At 42.7% G+C, this 15231-nt stretch overlaps 1 protein-coding gene across 5 annotated transcripts in view; it reads left to right on the forward strand.

The window, feature by feature from the left end:
* The window catches only part of LOC115170946 (E3 ubiquitin-protein ligase RNF130), a 72895-nt gene that overhangs the window by 56468 nt on the left and 1196 nt on the right, over positions 1-15231 (forward strand). For 3 of the 5 annotated variants that reach the window (XM_029727365.1, XM_029727360.1, XM_029727372.1), the window contains exons 7-10: positions 7898-7994; positions 10441-10663; positions 13101-13194; positions 13891-14111. In XM_029727365.1, coding sequence (XP_029583225.1) covers positions 7898-7994; positions 10441-10663; positions 13101-13194; positions 13891-13915 — 439 coding nt within the window. In that variant the 3' untranslated portion in view covers positions 13916-14111. Of the gene's footprint in view, positions 1-7897; positions 7995-10440; positions 10664-13100; positions 13195-13890; positions 14112-15231 lie in introns of those variants that run through there. The other 2 variants (XM_029727379.1, XM_029727387.1) reach the window with 1 other exon arrangement.

The following is a 15231-nucleotide window of genomic DNA, read 5'->3' on the forward strand; positions in this document are numbered from 1 at the left end:
GGTGGGTTGACTGTGGGTGTGTGTGTGTACCTATATACATCCTAAGCTAGGAGTGTGGGACATCCTGACACAGCCCTTGTGGCTCTTACACGCAACAAACTCTCACTCGGATTCGGAATACAACATGTCCGCCATCCACTCATTCTCAATGTCACACCATCCACTTACATCCCTTCCCTCCTTCCTCCTCCGACGTGCGTTTCTACCCCTCCCTGAAGTTTCTCCTCCTGTCTGAGGCAATCTCCGCACCCATCCATCACATGGCGCCCCTCCCCCCCCCCCCCCATCAGATCCGTCTCACACCTTTCCTGCTGATCTGCTCAGTGGGACGACTGTACTGACGCACATCAGACTAGACCAGAGACACACCTCCCCACAGTTCAGCCATAGTTAATTTGCACATATTAAGATGTATCACACCACCAATAAGAAAAGGTAGAAAGTTAATACTGTATTTCTGCAGGTGAGGTGACAATTCATAAACCATAAAAACTTTAACAGTAGGAGGAGTCTTTGCTACCTGTCATTCACCTCTGGTTTGACCATTTGGGTCTGATTTAGGATCAGTTGTAGGACACACATACAGCGTGTTGGCGTAGTGGATCACTACGCTTTACAAAGGAAGTGGAAAATGTAATGTCAGTCAGAGTTGACATTTAAGCTCTTGCCAGGAAAAAGGAGCAAGAGGGAGGGAAAAGAAGATGGAGTTACGGAAAGTAACAGACCGGAGGAGGTATTGGAAGAATTACAAAGAGCACAGGAAGGAGGGAAGGTGAGAGAGTGTGACAAAGGTAGAGAGAAAAGAGTTGTTCTCTAGCTAAATGGAGTCTGGTCTGTTTTGGAGGCTGTTTCGTCTCGCTGCACACTGTGAGTGGTAACCCCTGCTAGGTAGCTCCGGCTATATTTAGATCCAGTGCTGCCAAATGACCTGCACCCACAAACACACACACACTTTCGCTTCCTCCTCCGACACACACACACACACATACAGTTGAAGTCGGACGTTTACATACACTTAGGTTGGAGTCATTAAAACTCATTTTTCAACCACTCCACACATTTCTTGTTAACAAACTATCATTTTGGCAAGTCAGTTAGGACATCTACTACGTGCACGACACAAGTAATATTTCCAACAATTGTTTACAGACAGATTATTTCACTTATAATTCACTGTATCACAATTCCAGTGGGTCAGAAGTTTACATACACTAAGTTGACTGTGCCTTTAAACAGCTTGGAAAATTCCAGAAAATGATATTATGGCTTTAGAAGCTTCTGACCTCAGAAAAAAATGTGTAGACCTCCACAAGTCTGGTTCATCCTTGGGAGCAATATCCAAGCGCCTGAAGGTACCACGTTCATCTGTACAAACAATAGTACGCAAGTATAAACACCATGGGACCACGCAGCCATCATACCGCTCAAGAAGGAGACACGTTCTGTCTCCTAGAGATGAACGTACTTTGGTGCGAAAAGTGCAAATCAATACCAGAACAACAGCAAAGGACCTTGTGAAGATGCTGGAGGAAACCGGTACAAAAGTATCTATATCCACAGTAAAACGAGTCCTATATTGACATAACCTGAAAGCCTGCTCACCAAGGAAGAAGCCACTGCTCCAAAACCGCCATAAAAAAAGCCAGACTATGGTTTGCAACTGCACATGTGGACAAAGATCATACTTTTTGGAGAAATGTCCTCTGGTCTGATGAAACAAAAATAGAACTGTTTGGCTATAATGACCATCGTTATGTTTGGAAGAATAAGGGGGAGGCTTGCAAGCTGAAGAACACCATCCCAGCTGTGAAAAACAGGGGTGGCAACATCATGTTGTGGGGGTGCTTTGCTGCAGGATGGACTGGTGCACTTCACAAAATAGATGGCATCATGAGGATGGAAAATTGTGGATACATTGAAGTAGCATCTCAAGATATCAGTCAGGAAGTTAAAGCTTGGTCGCAAATGGGTCTTCCAAATGAACAATGACCCCAAGCAAACTTCCAAAGTTGTGGCAAAATGGCTTAAGAACAACAAAGTCCTATAGAAGATTTGTGGGCAGAACTGAAAAGGTGTGTGCGAGCAAGGAAATCTACAAACCTGACTCAGTTGCACCAGCTTTGTCAGGAGGAATGGGCCAAAATTCACCCAACTTATTGTGGGAAGCTTGTGGAAGGCTACCCAAAACATTTGACCCAAGTTAAACAATTTAACGGCAATATACTCAATTAGTGTTTGGTAGCATGTAATCTTCTGACCCACTGGGAATGTAATGAAAGAAATAAAAGCTGAAATAAATCACTCTCTACTATTATTTTGACATTTCACATTCTTAAAATAGTGGTCATCCTAACTGACCTAAAACTGGGAATTTTTACTAGCATTAAATGTCAGGAATTGTGAAATTTAGTTTACATTTTTTTGCGCTAAGGTGTATGTAAACTTTCGACTTCAACTGTGTGTATATGTGTGTGTATGTAATGTATGTATGTATGTATGTATGTATGTATGTATGTATGTATGTATGTATGTATATTTATATATATTACTCCGCAACATGCACACACACATAAGCACGCAGCTGCGGACACACACACACACTTTTTCTGTTTCACACGCACTACTGCGCCCTTGTCTGGCAGTCTTGTTCTTGGACACCTTCTGCTGTGTCTTCTCTGGCCTTGTGGATGTCAGAACATCCAGAGAGTGCTCCTCTCCTTCATCTGCACTAATGTGAAAGAACCGGACACCTGAAAGCTAAATCCCAGTAGACATCCGACCACCTCTATTTTGCCTCTGTAGATCAGTTCAGATGAAGGAGAGAAGATGGGTGTTCCTAGACTTAGGAGATGCACTGTTGTCCTTTAGTTGCAGCCAAATTAGCAGTCTAATCTCTGTGTAGTCGCATTGGGGCAGTGTTTATGGGGTTACAACTTACTAGCTCTGCTAATTGTTACTTTATTGAGGAAAAATGTACTTACAATGACAATGTGGTTGTCCCACCTAGCTATCTTTTTATTTATTTGTATATATATTTTTTGGTACTTTTACCCCTTTAGTTAGTCTTGTCCCATCGCTGCAATTCCCCTACGGACTCAGGAAAGGTGAAGGTTGAGAGCCGTGGGTCCTCCAATACACAATTCTGCCGAGCTACACTGCTTCTTGACACAATGTTCGCTTAACACAGAAGCCAGCCGCACCAATGTGTCGGAGGAAACACCGTCCAGCTGGCGACCAAAGTCAGCTTGCAGATGCCCGGCCCGCCACACGGAGTCACTAAAGCGCGATGGGACAAGGATATCCCGGCCTGCCGAACCCTCCCCTAACCTGGACGACGCTGGGCCAATTGTGCGCCACCTCATGGGTCTCCCGGTCATGGCCGGCAGTGACACAGCCTGGGATCGAACCCAGGGTCTGTAGTGATGCCTCAAGCACTGCGATGCAGTGCTTTAGACAGCTGCGACACTCGGGAAGCCCTAGCTATCTTAAGATGAATGCACTAACTGTAAGTCGCTCTGGATAAGAGCGTCTGCTAAATGACTCAAATGTAAATGTTTAGTTTGGCCCAACTGACACAAGGACGATGTACCCACTCCTTCAGACCAGACCAGTTCAGATCAGATATCAGAAATGTAAATGCAGTCCAGGACTGAACTGGCCGTCTACCATTAATGCTCTCCATCCATCCTTCTTATCCAGTCTCAGTCAAAGAGGAGCAATCAGAGGGGCTGGGAGAAGGGTAAGTGAAGAACACAGGTCCTTTCTATGAGGCAAAAAGGGAAAGACTTCATATACAGTATGTCCTCGTCCTCACAGAAGGTGTGGCCGTGCTGATAGTCGGGCATGTTTCAAAATCGATAGCTAGCATTAAAGGAAGTTGAAAAGTCAGAAATGTCTGAGCAGGGCTCTCCAGACCACCTTCCCTCCAGGACATCTACAGCACCCGGTGTCACACGAAGGCCAATTAAGATCATCAAGGACCACAGCCACCCGAGCCACAGCCTGTTTACCCCGCTACCATCTAGAAGGCAGAGACCGTAAAGGTTCATCAAAGCTGAGACAGAAGCTGTTTATCAATCTCCAGGCCATCAGACTGTTAAACAGCCATCACTAGCCGGCCTCCACCCAATACCCTGCCCTGAACTTAGTCACTGTTACTAGCCGGCTACCACCCTGTACTCTACCCTGCACCTTAGAGACTGCTGCCCTATGTACATAATCACTGAACACTGGTCACTTTAATAATGTTTACATACAGTTTCACCCACTTTACATGTATATACTGTATTCTAGTCAAGGCTCATCCTATATAACTACTGCTGTGTGCACACCTTTTCTAATCATATATTGTCCATAATGTCTATACACACCATCATATACAGATAGATTTGTATTCCGGACACTGACATTGCTCGTTCTGATATTTCTTCATTTAAATTTTTTTGATTCGTGTGTGTTGTTTTGTATTGTTTGTTATTACTGCACTGTTAGAGCTAGAAACCTACATTTCGTTGCATCTGCGATAACTTAAGCAGAATATGTGTACGCGACCAATAAAATGATTTGACATCGTTGCAACTGATTTTAAAGTTGTTTTTTTTTGCCTCAGGCCTCAACCTGCTATTATTTAAATAGGTGAAAGGCGCACAATAATCATTATCTCAGAACTACTGCATACATAAGTGTCAGTCAGTCTACCTAAAGAGCTCATTTCTGTTTGCAATCCATAGGCAGGCTAATTACATATGTGGAGGAACCTGTGCAGTTGACTGGTCATGTTAGTAGTACCAAAATGTACCTTTTTGATTTGTGTCCTTCATCAGGTATGTGGTTTTAGGGCACACTGCAATGATACCAAGATGCACAAGTCTTTTTTTTCTTGGCAACCTTGTAGTGTTTAGTTTAGTAGAGGAGCGGGAAACACTTGATCCTGATGGTAAACAGAGGGGCAGAGAGAGAGAGAACAATGGAGCGGCAGAGAGAGAGAACAATGGTGAGGCAGAGAGAGAGAGCACAATGGAGCGGCAGAGAGACGGAGAACAATGGAGAGGCAGAGAGACGGAGAACAATGGAGAGGCAGAGAGAGAGGCAGAGAGAGAGAGAGAACAATGGAGAGGCAGAGAGGGAGAGAGAACAATGGAGAGGCAGAGAGAGAGAGCGAGAACAATGGAGAGGCAGAGAGAGAGGGAACAATGGAGAGGCAGAGAGAGAGAACAATGGAGAGGCAGAGAGAGAGCAATGGAGAGGCAGAGAGAGAGAGAACAATGGAGAGGCAGAGAGAGAGGCAGAGAGAGAGAGAGAACAATGGAGAGGCAGAGAGGGAGAGAACAATGGAGAGGCAGAGAGAGAGAGCGAGAACAATGGAGAGGCAGAGAGAGAGGGAACAATGGAGAGGCAGAGAGAGAGAACAATGGAGAGGCAGAGAGAGGGCAATGGAGAGGCAGAGAGAGAGAGAACAATGGAGAGGCAGAGAGAGAGAACAATGGAGAGGCAGAGAGAGAGAGAGAGAGAGAGAACAATGGAGAGGCAGAGAGAGGGAGAGAGAGAGAATGGAGAGGCAGAGAGGGAGAGAACAATGGAGAGGCAGAGAGAGAGAGGCAGAGAGACAGAACAATGGAGAGGCAGAGAGGGAGAGAGAGAACAATGGAGAGGCAGAGAGGGAGAGAGAGAACAATGGAGAGGCAGAGAGAGAGAGAGGTGAACAGGGCTGTTCTTATCAGTTCTTATCACGTGTGTGCATACTGCATCCTCCTCTGTGTTCATACTGTATCTCTGAACACCAATCCCTCTGGTGCCTCCCTTAAGTACACGCTGCAATCCCCAATCAATAACTAAAAGCATTGAAGTAAGGGAGTACACTTGACCTGCCATCAGCCATTCAATTTGTCTCTGTACATTTAATATCAGTCTATAGGACAATGTCTTGTCAATAGAGGGATGTTTTCTGGTCAGACTAGAATGGACTGACAGGCAGGCTGGCTGGCAGGCAGTCAGACGGGAAGACAGACAGCCAGGCAGGTAGGTAGGCAAGCGGACAAATATTTTAAATGCCGTAACATGCCATCTGGATACCAACCAAGACAGGAACAACAAACAATCATCTTGGTATGTTGTTGTTCTGTGATGGCATCTGTTATAGTATCTAACAGGTGTCTACCCGTCTGTCCGTCTGTCATTTTTTTTCTCTGTTTTTACTCTGCTCTAAGAAAGAGTGTGTTTACTATGGCACCCTTTTCCCTATATAGTGCGTTACATTTGACCAGAGCCCAATGGGCCTTCTGGGATGCAGGAAAAGACTGTGAGCGGAATCTTTCCCTGACTGGAGTGTCTCACTTACAGCATACACATACAGACTGACTGACTTTACATCAGTCACACATACACATTTACACTGTCAAACAATCACACAAACTACTACACAAGCTCACCCTTTGACACATTCCCAAACACTATCACACTGGTTATATATGCACGCGCGCGCACACACACACACACACACAATCAAAGCTAATTGACACACACACACACACATACACACACACACACACACACACACACACACACACGCTTATCCAAGTCTCACTACAACCACAGTTTATCCAAAAGTCTCTCTTGCAGGATTGCTTCTTACTGCCCACTGACTTTCTCCCCAAGCCATTGTATGGTAAACAGACTCATCATTAATGTATGGAGCCCTTGTTTTCTGTGCCCCCCTTGAAATAAAGTAAAGCATTGGTAGAGGGCCGCTGCAAGTGGCTTCGATAAGGAACAGAACATGCCCAGGAAATGCCCGGCCATGTTAGACAGGCACTTAACAGAATCAACGTGCACTTTTATGTTTGTCCTTAGGAATCGGCGGTTAAGTATTTTCTATTATGCATGGTTGGTACTGGCACTTAAGGATTTGTTCTTTAGCGATGATGTAATGGGGCCTTGTATTGTTTTATGGATGCTCACCATGAGGATCTTTTAATGTTGAAATAATCTATGCACCATGCTTTTGATAAAGCCATTAAGCAGTTAAGGTTAGTGATGTATTATGAGGTAGGCAAGAGAAGCTACAGTAAATCTGGTCCTAATGGTCCTTTTGAAGTGCATTGAAACTGGCAGTCCGGCATCATATAAAAATAGGGAGCAGACCGTTATCTCAAACAGGAAGTTTCTCTCAGATCCACATTGGCTGTCTTGTGTCATGACGGACAGACAATGTCAACCTTGTGTCCAAGTTGCGCCACAATGATCACTGTGTCTTAAAGCGTGACTCGTTTCAGTAACACTTTATAATAAGGCCCCTTAATAAACCATTTATAAACCGGTTGTAAAGAGTTTACCATTTATGAGTCGTTCCTACATTTGTAAATGTCAGTAAGCAATCTCTTAAGTCTTGTTTATTTATTTTTTCATTTTAGGATCCCCATTAGCTGTTGCCGAAGCAGCAGTTAACCTTCCTGGGGTCCACATATATACATTTTATTTATAAATACTATTTTAAGTAAACTGCCTTTTTCATCAGCATGCTAGGTTAGCTTTAGCATTAGCAAGCCTAGCATGCTGACGAGAAAGGCAGTTCAATTAAAATAGTGTTTATAAATGCATAAATGACTATTTAGAGATTGCTTATTGACATTTTACAAATGTAGGATTAATGATTCAGAAATGGTAAGTAAACTGTTTATAAATGGTTTATTACAGGACCTTAATAAAGTGTTACATTTACTCTTTTCATACTCTAGCCCCTGCTTGTCAGCTCAAACAGAGCGGTCATTGTGCAATCGCAGGACGTAAAAGGGCCATGTCTAACTTTGAAGAGCCGCATGTAGGCGGTTGTGGGGCTTGTTTGTGGAGGTGGTTTCCTGCTCTGCAACCGTGTTCTTTGTTTCTGTGTCTCTCTGCACAGACATGTCTTCCATAAGCTGTGTGTGGACCCCTGGCTGAATGAGCACTGTACTTGTCCCATGTGTAAACTGAACATCCTCAAAGCTCTGGGCATCATGGTGAGTATTAGTGTAGTAAATATCTCAATGCCTTATCAGTAGAAATGTGTTAGATGTCAGTATGCAAATGTTATCTGGCAATGCCAGTACTCATAAAACAAAAATGTGATCAACTTCACAAACGATTCTTGCCCCAAATAATGAGGAAAAAGATTGCCTTAACCATGTAAATTGAGATAATGACAATATATTATGTTGAGTAACAGTAGAATACAACAAAACCTGTGTTGCGTTGTAGATTAAGGCGTTATTTCCCCAGATTGCCCTTCACATGCTGCTGCTCCCCATCATTGTGACAGACCATGTTCATCCTTGGGCGCGCTCAGTACGATGCAACGTTTTGGAACATTCAGATAGAAATAGGCTATGTAGAACAAACATGCCTCTCTGACATGTAGAATAAGGAATCACATCACCTTTATTCATGGAATTTTTATCTGCAATGTTCGAGAATGTTTGGCGACTGAACATGGCCCAGGCAATTGCATAACCATCTGTTTATGCCAGCTGTGTATGACCTCGCCCGTAGTCCTAGTATTCCCCCTGCTGGTAAGTTATGGAACTATTGCTCAGATGTCAGAAACTAGTCAAACCAGGACTGAAGTGGTATCATCGCGTCTGATGAGCTGCTACAAGAGCTATTTTCTCTGAAGTTAAGTGTTCATGTAAAGGTCATGGTCAAAATCAGGGTCAGCAATCAGCATGACCTAACAAGTTAATACGACACAAACTAGACTTTCCTCTAACCGTTGTTTAACCTCTAGCCATAACATTTCTCTAACCGTTGTTTAACCACTAGCCATAACATTCCTCTAACCGTTGTTTAACCTCTAGCCATAACATTCCTCTAACCCTTGTTTAACCACTAGCCATAACATTCCTCTAACCCTTGTGTTTAACCACTAGCCATAACATTCCTCTAACCGTTGTTTAACCACTAGCCATAACATTTCTCTAACCGTTGTTTAACCTCTAGCCATAACATTTCTCTAACCGTTGTGTTTAACCCCTAGCTATAACATTCCTCCAACCCTTGTGTTTAACCACTAGCCATAACATTCCTCTAACCCTTGTGTTTTACCACTAGCCATAACATTCCTCCAACCGTTGTTTAACCACTAGCCATAACATTCCTCCAACCGTTGTTTAACCACTAGCCTTAACATTCCTCTAACCGTTGTGTTTAACCTCTAGCCATAACATTCCTCTAACCGTTGTGTTTAACCTCTAGCCATAACATTCCTCTAACCGTTGTGTTTAACCACTAGCCATAACATTCCTCTAACCGTTGTGTTTAACCACTAGCCATAACATTCCTCTAACCGTTGTGTTTAACCTCTAGCCATAACATTCCTCTAACCCTTGTGTTTAACCACTAGCCATAACATTCCTCTAACCGTTGTGTTTAACCACTAGCCATAACATTCCTCTAACCGTTGTGTTTAACCACTAGTCATAACATTCCTCTAACCGTTGTGTTTAACCTCTAGCCATAACATTCCTCTAACCGTTGTGTTTAACCTCTAGCCATAACATTCCTCTAACCGTTGTGTTTAACCTCTAGCCATAACATTCCTCCAACCGTTATTTAACCACTAGCCATAACATTCCTCTAACCGTTGTTTAACCTCTAGCCATAACATTCCTCTAACCGTTGTGTTTAACCACTAGCCATAACATTCCTCTAACCGTTGGGTTTAACCACTAGCCATAACATTCCTCTAACCCTTGTGTTTAACCACTAGCCATAACATTCCTCTAACCGTTGTGTTTAACCACTAGCCATAACATTCCTCCAACCGTTATTTAACCACTAGCCATAACATTCCTCTAACCGTTGTTTAACCTCTAGCCATAACATTCCTCTAACCGTTGTGTTTAACCACTAGCCATAACATTCCTCCAACCCTTGTGTTTAACCACTAGCCATAACATTCCTCTAACCGTTGTGTTTAACCACTAGCCATAACATTCCTCTAACCGTTGTGTTTAACCACTAGCCATAACATTCCTCTAACCGTTGTGTTTAACCACTAGCCATAACATTCCTCCAACCGTTATTTAACCACTAGCCATAACATTCCTCTAACCCTTGTGTTTAACCACTAGCCATAACATTCCTCCAACCGTTATTTAACCACTAGCCATAACATTCCTCTAACTCTTGTGTTTAACCACTAGCCATAACATTCCTCCAACCGTTATTTAACCACTAGCCATAACATTCCTCTAACCCTTGTGTTTAACCACTAGCCATAACATTCCTCTAACCGTTGTGTTTAACCACTAGCCATAACATTCCTCTAACCCTTGTGTTTAACCACTAGCCATAACATTCCTCCAACCGTTGTTTAACCTCTAGCCATAACATTCCTCTAACCGTTGTGTTTAACCACTAGTCATAACATTCCTCTAACCCTTGTGTTTACTCCCCTACCCCCTTTAGCCCAACCTGCCGTGCGTGGACAACGTCGGCTTCGACATGGACCACAGGATAGGGCGCAGCCAGACGATGGCTAGCCAGCGGACAGCCCTGGTGGACCTGTCCAGTGAGACATCCATCAGCCTAGAGCCCCTGCAGCAAGGCCACCCCGGCACTGGACCCCAGATCCCCTCAGAGAGCGGAGAGCTCACCCCCCGCACCGGAGAGATCAACATCGCCGTCACCAGTAAGCAGCTTCCACCTTGGACAACCTTCTAGTCTTCAACTCAAGTTTAGATTTTATTTCAAATGACTTTATTGATATGAAAGGTTACATTCAGCAGTATAAAATCAGAACACACTGTGACCCATGCACCTATTGCAAGTTTCTCACAGTTTTATTTGATCTTTGCAAATCAGGGCGGCAGGTAGCCTAACGTTTAGAGCGGTGGGCCAGTAACTGAAAGGTCGCTAGTTCAAATCCCTGAGCTGGCAAGGGGGAAAATGTGTTGATGTGCCCTTGAGCAAGGCACTTAACCCTAATTGCTCCAGGGTCACCGTTGATAATGGCTGACCCTGGCCGTGACCCCACTCTCCGAGTGTGTCTCAGGGAGAGTTGGGATATGCAACAAAAAAAAACATTTCCAACTCACACATGCGTATAATGCACACTTGTATCTGTGTAAAATGGGACAAATATAAACATCCACCAAATGTATATCATTATTATGTAAGCTCGGAACATAGGAATAAATCAAATGTAACCTTTTCATAGTTCACAAACTTAGTGAAGGCATTAGCCTCTGAAAAATGAAGAAAAAAATATACATCTTGTTATGCTATTTAAATTAGGTAAATCTAAACTAAAGGCAAAATTATAATTCTAAACCACTTGAGCACACACACACACACACTCAAAAGATAGATCCTAAATCCCTCCCTTCACTAAAAGTGAGATTAGTGGTGTTCTGTTTTGTCAGCAAAAAGACAACCACTTTTAATAGGATTACACGTCAACCTCTGGATCCTCTCCTGCTCTCTGTCTCGCTCTCTTTGCCTTTGACTCTGCATTTAGATTTCAGTCTCCTTTCACACTTTCCCTTGAGCTTGGACACAGACACACACACCCCCCAGAGACTTGTCTTTTGTAGGTCACATTGCTCCCTGCACCCCCCTCTGACTCCCCGCTGCCGCTGTCTGTTTAATCCATAATCCCTATCCAACTGATCCTAGCCCCAACCATGAGAAGGAAAAATGCACAACTGACCTAAGATGACCTCTTGAACTACAATCTGTTTTACTGTGCATAACTATTTATGAAAGGGGGAGATGTGATTTCACAGCACTGCACCAAAAAAATAAGAACATGCACTGCAGTTATTATTGCAATACTACTACTTGTTTATTACTGCAATACTACTTGTTTATCGTTCTTTCACTTATAGCTAGTAATTATAATTCAGTAATGCATACGGTGTTGCTACCATGTTGTTATGCTGTGTTGCTACCATGCTGTGTGTCATGTGTTGCTGTCTTGCTATGTTGTCGTCTTAGGTCTCTCTTTATGTAGTGTTGTCTCTCTTGTTGTGATGTGTGTTTTGTCCTAGATTTATATTGTATTTATTATTATAATAATTTTTGGATCCCAGGCCCCCGTCCCCGCAGGAGGCCTTTTGCCTTTTGGTAGGCCGTCATTGTAAATAAGAATTTGTTCTTAACTGACTTGCCTTGTTAAATAAAGGTTAAATAAATAAATAAAATAAAACAGCAATTTCAATGAATAGCTGATCCTGTGAGTAGTTCAAAATCTGAATAATATTGAATAAGAATTGTTAGATAACTCTTAGTACCTAAACCTGTTTCAGGATAGGCCTATTTTCATAAATTCATTGAAGTCAGTCTTATATAAATCCACCCAATTTCTGCTGTTTGATAATGTGACCCAGGTTCCTCTCATTTCTGCTGTTTGATCATGTGACCCAGGTTCCTCTCATTTCTGCTGTTTGATCATGTGACCCAGGTTCCTCTAATTTCTGCTGTTTGATCATGTGACCCAGGTTCCTCTCATTTCTGCTGTTTGATCATGTGACCCAGGTTCCTCTCATTTCTGCTGTTTGATCATGTGACCCAGGTTCCTCTCATTTCTGCTGTTTGATCATGTGACCCAGGTTCCTCTCATTTCTGGTAAACCTCAAAGGGCTCCTATAGTGAAAGTTATGCCTGTTGTCTTTCAATGCGGACAGTTTTACCTGACTTTTTTCAATTTAAAAAGACTGCACGTTACGTTAGTAACATGCAGTATAGATGGACCTAGATGTGCCTCGGTTTCTCTCTTTTGTCACCGTTGGATGCGTCTGCAGTGTGGATGGCGTGCGGTGTGGATGTGTTTTGTGCCTGTGTGTACATAACTGTCTTTACGCTGTGCCCATGCTTCCAGGTCTTTCTCTCCGGTCTTCAAGCTTGCCCTGGTGAATGTCTCCTTTCTCCTGCCTCTCTCCGTGTCGCTCTCCTCTGGATATTTCTCTGGATCTTAAGGACGTCTTTTCTTTATCTCTTCGTTTTCCTGACTTTACTGCTGGTTTTCAAAGAGGAAAGATCTTTTGTGTTTTCCTGTTTGGCCTCGTCGGTTAACCCAATGCATGTTGGGCTGCAATGACCCCCCCCCCCTTTCCTTTTATTGACAGAGGAGTGGTTTATAATCGCCAGCTTCGGCCTTCTCAGCACTCTCACTCTGTGCTTTATGATCATCAAGGCCACAGCCAGGTTCTCCAGCCCTGAGTGAGTACCACCATACACTTCCAGAATTCAATACATTCAATATGTCTACTCCTTAATTACATTTCAATCAAGCCAATTGATAAAGCTTGAGTCACAGATTGTTGTTGTTTATTTAATTTCTGCTTAACTAAGCCCAGGGCTATACTTCTTGATTTGTGGATATCGGAACTCAGGCTACTTTGAACGATTGTCGAGACAATGGAGTTTGGATACAGTCCAGACAGATGCAAAACAGTCAGACTAGTATTCAAATGTGGCAAACTTCCATTTCCATGAATTTACTAAACTTGGATCGCAGCTAACATAAATCTAAATACTTTAACAGCACAATTGTTTCATACTGTACAGTATATGTGTACTGAAGTTAAGTACATTTGACATGGGTACTGGCATGTATCTGATACAGAGAGAGTTTGAAAAGTAATGAAATATTGGATTGTGAATGTTTTCACATGAACTAACAAGGATACTGTGTAAAGTAACACGGAAGGCTCCATCCATCCCCTCTCAGACAAACTTCAAAAGTATTAGAGCTAAGTGCCTTAACACGAGAACATCAAGGTTTAAAAGAAGATTAAAAGTATTTATGTTAAGATCAATTACATTCCCCTTCTCTGTTCCTACGTGTCTTTAATGCTCCGTCTTTCTTCTGCTACCTTTTCTAACATCGTTCCTTTCCTCTTCCTTCTCTTCCAGCCTGGAGTGGGAGAAGAGAAGATGATCGCCTTATTGCCCCTCTCGACCCTTTCTCTGGCGGAGCCTCATGGCAATGTTGTCTTCTTCTGCCATATGTTTCTGTATTGTATTTTGTAAGCTTTTACTACTGTACTGGCTGAGCCTGGCTGTAATTGTTTTAAGTGGTTGTAATAGGGCAAAGCGCTTTGAGACATTAAATCTTCCCTCCTTTTGACTTGTTATATTCTCTTTCGTAATCAATACTGTGTGTGTGTGTGTGTGAGTTTCTATATTAAATGAAAGACACCCATCATTCTTGTGCTCCCAAACCAGACACACCTCGCTACAGAAGGTTGACGTTTCATGTTCTTCTTTGCTCATTCATGACCTTGACTTGAAAATACACTATGACTGACCAGGTGAATCCAGGTGAAAGCTATGATCCCTTATTGATGTCACTTGTTAAATCCACTTCAATCAGTGTAGATGAAGGGGAGGAAACAGCTTAAAGAATCGATAAATACTTGAGACAATTGAGAAATGGATTGTGCATGTGTGACATTGAGGGTGAATGGGCAAGACAAAATATTTAAGTGCCTTTGAAAAGGGTAGTAATATTGCAACTCAATATTAGGAAGGTGTTCCTAATGTTTGGTATACTGTGTATTTAGCTGTAATGCAGCACTATCCGCAGTAGGTGGCACTATTTCTTAGCAATTACAGTACAGGTCTATGCTCCCACATCAGAATTGTATCAGGTCACAACTTCCACATATCTCTGCTTAGCTCTTGTTCAGGCTGGCCTGAATGATATTGATGATTAGTATGAATCAAAGGGCGGTCTGGGTGATCTTCCATGTATCACTCTCTTGACTTGAGGTTGTATAGCATGTTGAGGATCTTTGAAGATTCACAATGGGCAATTCCACGGTTAGGGAATGATGCAGAGACTCAGTTTTTCCACTTTAAAATGTATGCCAAACAAAAAACAATAATTGCAATGTTAAACAACCCATACAACTCCATGCACAAGGACGACTTTTAGACATTTTCCCAATAAATAAATAAATATTTACTTGAAGAACAGTGCAGATGCAAGGTTTGGTAACAGAATGACAGCACCAACAGCACAAACCATCATTCTATTACCAAAGTTGGCATCCGCACTGTTCTTTAAGTAAATGTGTTTTTTGTCAAATTTTCTGTGGAAATTGTTAAAAGTAGTCCTTGTTCATAGTTTTCTTTGTGGTTTGTTTAACTTTGCAATAACTGTTTTTTGTTTTGGCATACGTTTAAAGTGGAAAATCGGACTCACAGGAATTGCCTTAATGTCACTGTTCAGTTTGACCTCACCCACCCTCA

The sequence above is a fragment of the Salmo trutta genome, chromosome 3, assembly GCF_901001165.1.
Source record: "Salmo trutta chromosome 3, fSalTru1.1, whole genome shotgun sequence".
NCBI classification, from domain to species: Eukaryota; Metazoa; Chordata; class Actinopteri; order Salmoniformes; family Salmonidae; genus Salmo; species Salmo trutta.